Source organism: Nicotiana sylvestris, chromosome 2, assembly GCF_000393655.2.
Source record: "Nicotiana sylvestris chromosome 2, ASM39365v2, whole genome shotgun sequence".
NCBI classification, from domain to species: Eukaryota; Viridiplantae; Streptophyta; class Magnoliopsida; order Solanales; family Solanaceae; genus Nicotiana; species Nicotiana sylvestris.
Window position 1 is genome coordinate 105,197,568 of NC_091058.1, and position 8,740 is coordinate 105,206,307.

General features: G+C 42.0%; 1 protein-coding gene across 1 annotated transcript; it reads right to left on the reverse strand.

The window, feature by feature from the left end:
• Positions 1-620: 620 nt before the first annotated feature.
• On the reverse strand, positions 621-1,238 carry LOC138885360 (uncharacterized). Its single transcript, XM_070166304.1, has one exon. It carries the CDS (start codon positions 1,236-1,238, stop codon positions 621-623), a length of 618 nt encoding a protein of 205 aa, XP_070022405.1.
• Positions 1,239-8,740: the final 7,502 nt, after the last annotated feature.

Below are 8,740 nucleotides of genomic sequence, written 5' to 3' on the forward strand. Positions count from 1 at the left end.
AATGATTAGAAGCAAACGATAGACATGACTATCACTCATAGAACCTCCCAACAGGGTAATCACATAAACAGAGTACTAATCATGAAACGCATCCATAAGTGGAGCAACAAATAGGGGAACTCACCCCAATAAGCAAAACTGTAATGAACTACGGATGGTGCTCCTCTATAACAAACAGAAATCATACCTGAATGACATTCAGCTGGCGTAGCGGCCCTAAGCCTACTATATGAAACACATCAACGAGCTGGGCCTCCCCCTCTTGGGCGCCCTCTACTCGCCTGAATACCTCGCTGTGACATATTGGCCCGAAGTCTAGGAAAATCTCTCACCATATGGCTAGTATCTCCACACTCAAAGCAACCTCTCTGCTAACGAGGCTGTGGGAACTATGTGGTATGGGTACTCCGAGACCCATGAACACCTAAGACACTATGCAAATCCTGAAGCATGAACTGAACTGGCTGACCCACAAAACCTCTACCATATGGCACCCTTCCTCCAAAATAAGGACCAGTAGATCTCCCTGGTCTACGAGGCCTCCTCGCCTCCTTAAACTCTCTCTCCTGATCTCGTCTGCCCTCTCTCTCATGGCCCCACCTGTCCTCTCTCTCCTGGCCTCACCTGACCTCTATCTCCTCTCTTTCTCGAGCTAGCATGCCCTCCACCCTCCTAGCAACACTCATGGTCTGCTGATACAAAATATCTATCTCCAACTCCCGGGACATGCTAGTTCTAATGCTGGGATAGAGTCCCTCAATGAACTGGCAGACCCTTTCTCGAACAGTAGAACCCAAAATTGGCGCATGTCTGACCAAATCACTAAATATGAAGGCATACTCTGATACTAACATAGTGCCTTGGCGCAGCTGCTCAAACTCTACACGCCATGCACCCCGAAGGGACTGAGGTACAAACTCTCTCAAGAACATCTCTAAAAACTGAACCCATGTAAGTGAAACTGACTCGGCTGGGCTACCCAACTCATATGTCCGCCACCACTGATAAATCTCTCCCCTAAGTTGGAACGTAGTAAAAGCAACCCCAATTGTCTCAACAATACCCGTAGTGCGAAGAACGCGATGGCACTCCTCCAGAAAACCCTGTGAACTCTCTAAAGCCAAACCACTGTAGGTAAGAGGGTCGTACTTATTGTACCTCTCAAGCCTAAGCTGCTTTTCTTCAGATGTTGCTGCCCTAACTATGGGCTGAACTGGAACCATATGTTGTGCTACCATGATGCCTAAAACCTAACCAACATGAACTTTCTGCTCTAGAGTATGGGCGGCGGGAGTCGGAGTTTCTCCCCCGGTCTATGAAGTAGTTGGTGTAGCCAGAATCAACCTCACCTGAGCCAATATACCAAACATGCTCAGGAACTGTGCTAAGGTCTCCTAAAGTCTGGGGGTAACAGCAGGCGCCTCTGGTACCTGCCCCCCAACTGGAGCTACGAGCGGCTTCTCAACAGTTGCTCTAGTAGGTGCTCTACCTGTGGCATGTACTCCTCGTCGGCCTCTGTCTTTGCCTCCAGAGACACCTACTCTAGGAGCAGCGTCATCGGTAGCTGCAATGCGTGTCCTCACCATCTGTGAGAGAATGGAATGATAATAGTTCAGACACCGAGATCAATAAGCTCACACGATAGGAATGAAAGAAGTGAGATATTCCTAATACTTTTGTAGCCTCTCGAAGATAAGTACAGATGTCTCCGTACCGATCCGCACAACTCTACTAAACTCGCTTATGACTCGTAGTACCTATGAACCTAGAGCGATGATACCAACTTTGTTACCACCCAACTTTCCCTATGTTTGGGTATCGTGATGGCACCTAGTCTTAGGGACTAGGTAAGCCTAACTCATACTGAAATACCACAATAATAAATGAAATTTAACAGTCTTGAAGCAGAAATCTCTACAAAATTTATAATTCCCAAAATGCGGTAGTACAAGTCATAAGCTCTACAGAGTTAGCTACCACTTCTAAATATAACTATTCGGAAAAGAGTGAAAAAGTTGATTACAAGTAAGAAGGTGACTCCGAAGCCTGCAAACGCAGCAGCGGGTTTACCTTGAGTCTCCTCAGCAATGATCCACACAGCTATTAATGATCGATACCTTGATCTGCACAACAAAAATGTGCAGAAGAGTAGCATGAGCACACCACAGTGGTGCCTAGTAAGTATCAAGACTAGCCTCGGTAGAGTAGTGATGAGGAACAGTAAAGACACCTATCGGTCTAATAAACTGTACAAATATAGGAACAACAAAACATGATATATATAAACAACGGAACATGATATATATATATATATATATAAAGACTACACGAAATGGCTAACAATACTACAATCACAATAAGGGAAAAAACAGCAAGTAATAGCAGAAATACCAAAATAATGACATAGAAGAGTGAGCGAAAGCACAAACCCAATTCCTAAATTCACAATACAGTAAAGGTAAGCAATAACTCAGATCCTACGATGGTGTTCACATCAGGTCTTATCCAACAATTTCCACGAAGTACCGAATATTGGACAAATTACAGCTCACGAGTCCCAGTACCTGAAATCTAACACTTGGCATCATGTGCTCTCATCACACCTCATGGTCATGCTAATAACTCACTAACTAACTAGAGCCACTCTCACATATATAACAAGTAAACAAGGGTGTGCATCTATACTCAGCAAAATCAGGAGGACTTCACATCCAATAGGAGTGTTCAACTACGTGTATGCTTATGCAAGTGCTTTAACATAGTTCGTACCAGCTAATAAGCATAAGAAAAAGAACGGACAGCACGTAAGATGTTTCCTCACAACTTCCATGAGACAAATCTCATACAGATAAGCGTACCAAAACACAATATCAAACAACAAAAATTCCCCCAGGCCATCACAAATCATCACAATCAATCACTGACATAGCCCACCTTGTTTTGCCATGTGTGCAACTAATAACAAAATAAGTGCCCGCCTTGTTTCGCCACATGTGCATCATAATATTCCCACCTTGTTTCGCCACATGCGCAACCCACATATAAGCATATATATACATACCCCGCCTTGTCACGCCGCATGTGCAATATATCAATAGTAGCAATAGCACGACAAAAACCTCATGCAACCCCATAACAACAACCACACGGCAGAAACCTCGTGAATAACAATATCAACAACCACACGGTAGAAACCTCATGCACGACCACAACAAGTACTATAGAAACAATGACAATATATACAAGAACACGACAAGTAAATGAACTCAAGAACTTTCAATCACAAGGAGACAGTAAAACTAGCTCACAAGGAATAACCACAATAGAGAATACTAAGCGTAATAAGAACAACTCACCATGGGAGAAATAATATGAAGCAACGATCCCACAATATGTAATTCAATAACAAGGAAGCTAACACGAATCAAATAATTCCAAATAAGGAAATTTAAACTAAATATAGGATATCTAAACTTCTTTTAAGGTTGGGCAATTTATGAAGAATATATAATAATTTCAATTAAGGACGAGCAGCGGGAAGATAATCATAACCTCAATTAAGACTAAACAATTACAGGGGAGATAATAATAATTTCCAATAAAGACGAGCAATTATGAAAGATAGCATGATAATAGAAGAGGTAAAAATCTTCAATTAAGCAAAATAAGAGTCAAATAGGCAATAAGAATGAATCACAAGCAATTAATTCCAATTAGAGCATGTAGAGGTGAAGCTAGTAAGTGGAAAACACAAGCATATCAAGTACACATCCATACATAGTGAATATAAGGACCTAAGAACCCTAAAAGGTCAATTTTTCCATAAATAAGTCCGAGCACGCACTCGTCACCTCGCGTACACGAATCACAATCAACACAGCAGACTCAAATCCTAAGGGAAAGTCCCCCACACAAGGTTAGGCAAGATACTTACCTCAAAGATGACAAACCGATACTCTAAAATGCACTTCTCGGGTGAAAAGACCTCCGGACAGCTCGAATCTAACCAAATTAACTTCAAAGCACAAATAAAACACATAAGAAACTATTCCGGATCATAAAGTCTCAATCTTTAACAAAATCCAAAAATCAGTCCAAAAGTCGACCCCTAGGCTCGCGCCTCAGGACCCGCACCTCGGAACCCGACAAATTCTACAAAAACTGAATACCCATTTCGATACGAGTTCAACCACATAAAATTTATCAAATTCTGATACCATTTAGTCCCTCAAATCATGATTTTTCATTTTAGGAATTTTTTTCAAAAACCAACATTTTTTCCAACCCAAAACGCAAATTAAATGATGAAAATGAAGATAAAATCATGGAATATGTTAGATTGTAAATGAAGAACATTTACCCAATCGATTTGAATGAAAAACCCTCAAAGAATCACTCAAAACCGAGTTTCATAAGTCAAGAAATGAATAAAATTGTCTAACCCTCGATTTGGGAATATATTCTGCCTGCCCAGGGGTTGTTCTTCACGTTCGCGATCCTTCTCTCACGCTCACGATGAGTAAATTCCTCGTCAGGGATTTCCAAACGCATTACAGATAGCCTTTAGTATAATGGTCATAACATTTTGCACAAAATGTCAAATGACAAATGGTTTGATGTTCTGAAAACTAGACACCAAGGGCTATCGTTTCATAGGTTGATGATTTCCAGAGTCATTATATATTGCGAGATATAATCTTCCAAAGTCAACCCTATGTAGCAGAGATTTTCGAACTTTCCCCGGACAACCTGTAGTGTAACTACCATAACGTTTTGTACACAAATATAAATGCCAATTAATTTATATTTCTGACAACTAGACACAAAGAGCTACAACTTTCATTTTTAGATCATCTCCAAATTCCTTATAGATTGTGAGATATGAGCCTACGAAGTCAGACCTCTACAATCGAGATTTCCTTCTTCGCGAATGCGAAGAACAAACTTCCAGAAGCCAAATTCTTCTTCGCGAACGCTAAGAACAACACTAGATATCAGATAATCAGCATCCAAATTAGCTCAAAATGATCCGAAACACACCGAGTCCCCTGGGACCTCGTCTAAACACACAAATAAGTCATACAACCTAACACGGACTCGCTTCAAGTATCAAATCATATCAAACAATGCCGAAACGATGAATCACACCATGAATCGAACTATGAACTTCCAAATCTTCCAACTTCAAAAACTTGTGCCAAAATCTATCAAATCAACCCGGAATGATGCCAAATTTGCAGACAAGTCCAAAATGACATATCAGAGCTGCTCCAACACTCGGAATTGCATTCCGACCCCGATATCATAAAAGTCAACTATGGGTCAAACTTCTCCACTTTCCAAACTTCAACTTTTCCAACTTTCGCCGAAACGCCTCAAATTACCCTTGGGACCTCCAAATCTGAATCAGGACGCACGCCTAAGTCCAAAATCACCATAGGAAGCTGTTGAGATCGCCCAAAACCCATTCCGGGGCCGTTTACTCAAAAGTCCAATTCCGGTCAAATTCTCACCGTTTGAACTTCCAAAACTAGATTCCTTCTTCTAATTTGACTCTGAATCATCCGTTAACTGAATTCAACCATGCACGCAAGTCGATACTTATATTATGAAGTTGTTCCAGACCTTACACCGCCGAACAGAGCTTAATTTCTCAAAATGGCTGGCCGGGTTATTACATCCTCCCCCTCTTAAAACCAACGTTCGTCCTCGAACGTGCTAAGATTCGCCTCAAAGTCCTCAAGTCACTGAATGCACACTTCCCACATACACCCGCGAGTGATCCCACGTCACCCCAATCCACATAAATCTGACGAAACCATCTCAACTGAAATTTTGCCTTTCTAGCAATACAGATAAGCCTTAGAACCAGAATTCTCACCTTCCATCCATTTCCAAAAGACCCGATTCTAAATCCATACTCGGTATCAATCTTAACCAGCTGCATCAATTCATGCCAACGCCCATATAGTACAACCTTACAACATGACACATAACACATAGGCCCGCGGTAACATTTCTGATCATAATATTCACCCGAAATCAAATTCAGCACCGACCATAAGCTCATATTCAATAGGAATCCATTTCAAACCTCCACAACACTGGCGATGATACAATAACCACTAAAGGCACATAACTAAACACCCAAATCACACAATCTCAGCTAATACCAATGGGCACACACCCACAAGCTAAAACTCAAGAAGCACAGAACAAAAATAACTGAATATGGAAAGGGAAACACATAAGGGATCTATCAAACAAGCCCGACAAGCACACATTTTTCTATCAAAACTAATCTACAAAGCAATCTAACAAAAAAGAATTAAAGCATATAAAAAAAATCACAAGGATCTCATACTGATATAACTCTCACTGCGGTACACAGCCCAGTCTCAACACATCAAATCACATGAAATCACAAGGGTCCCGTCCTCCACTTTGAATCACAAGTAGGGTGTACATCAAACCAGCTAAAACCTTTCACTAGATCAGTTCCGTCAACAAAATTGCAACACGTACTAACTCCCATACCGGTGGAGCATAAACATCACAGCTTGTTGCCAAAAATACTCAGAAATCACATCAAACCTATCGAAATGGACAACAGGAATTTACTACTAGTCTCATAACTCTCAAAAATGACTAGAAGCAGACGATAGACATGACTATCACTCATAGAACCTCCCAACAGGGTAATCACATAAACAGAGTACTAATCATGAAACGCATCCATAAGTGGAGCAACAAATAGGGGAACTCACCCCGATAAGCAAAATTTAATGAACTACGGATGATGCTCCTCTATAACAAACATAAATCATACCTGAATGACATTCAGCTGGCGTAGCGGCCCTAAGCCTACTATATGAAACACATCAACGAGATGGGCCTCCCCCTCTTGGGCGCCCTCTACTCGCCTGAATACCTCGCTGTGACATATTGGCCCGAAGTCTGGGACAATCTCTCACCATATGGTTAGTATCTCCACACTCAAAGCAACCTCTTTGCTAATGAGGCTGTGGGAACTGTACGGTACGGGTACTCCGAGACCCATGACACCTAAGTCACTATGCAAAGCCTGAAGCACGAACTGAACTGGCTGACCCACAAAACCTCTACCATATCGCACCCTGCCTCCAAAATAAGGACCAGCAGATCTCCCTGGTCTACGAGGCCTCCTCGCCTCCTTAAACTCTCTCTCCTAATCTCGTCTGCCCTCTCTCTCATGGCCCCGCCTGTCCTCTCTCTCCTGGCCTCACCTGACCTCTCTCTCCTCTCTCTCTCTCTAGCCAGTATGCCCTCCACCCTCTTACCAACACTCATGGTTTGCTAATACAAAATATCTATCTCCAACTCCCGAGACATGCTAGTTCTAATGCCGGGATAGAGTCCCTCAATGAAAACCCTGTGCACTCTCTAAAGCCAAACCACTAAAGGTAGGAGGGTCGTACTTCTTGTACCTCTCAAGCCTAAGCTGCTCTTCTTCAAATGTTGCTGCCCTGACTACGGGCTGAATTGGAACCACAGGCTGTGCTACCATGACGCCTGGAACCTGACCAACATGAACTTGTTGCTCTGTAGTGCGGGCGGCGGGAGTCTGAGTCCTTCCCCCGGTCTATGAAGTAGTTGGTGCAGCAAGAATTAACCGGTCTATGAACAGTTATAATTCCCAAAACTCGATAGTACAAGTCATAAGCTCTATAGAGTTAGCTACCACTTCTAAATATAACTGTTCAAAAAAGAGTGAAAACAGTTGAATACAAGTAAGAAGGTGACTCTGAAGCCTGCGAACGCAGCAGCGGGTTTACCTTGAGTCTCCTCAGCAATGATCCACATAGCTACTAATGATTGATACCTGGATCTGCACAACAAAAATGTGCAGAAGAGTAGCATGAGCACACCACAGTGGTGTCTAGTAAGTATCAAGACTAACCTCGGTGGAATAGTGATGAGGAACAGTCAAGACACCTACCGGTCTAATAAACTGTACAAATATAGAAACAACAAAACATGATGTATATATAAAGACTACACGAAATGGCTAACAATATTACAATCACAATAAGGGAAGAAAACATCAAATAATAGCGGAAATACCAAAATAATGACATAGAAGAGCGAGCGAAAACACAAACCCAAATCCTAAATTCACAATACAGTAAAAGTAAGCAATAACTCATAACCTACGATAGTGTTCACATCAGGTCTTATCCAACAATTTCCACGAAGTACCGAATCTAGAACAAATTACAGCTCACGAGTCCCAGTACCTGAAATCTAACACTTAGCATCATGTGCTCCCATCACACCTCATGGTCATGCTGACAACTCACTAACTAACTAGAGCCACTCTCACATATATAACAAGTAAACAAGGGTATGCATCTATACTCAGCAAAATCAGGAGGACTTCACATCCAATAGGAGTGTTAAACTACGTGTATGCTTATGCAAGTGCTTTAACATAGTTCCTACCAGCTAACAAGCAAAAGAACGGACAACACGTAAGATGTTTCCTCACAACTTCCATGAGACAAAGCTCATACAGATAAGCGTACCACAACACAATATCAAACAACAGGAATGCCTCCAAGCCATCACAAATCATCACAATTAATCCCTGACATACCCCACCTTGTCTCGCCACGTGTACAAATAATAACATAATAAGTGCCCTCCTTGTTTTGCCATACGTGCATCACAATGTTCCCACCTTGTCTCTCCACATGCGCAA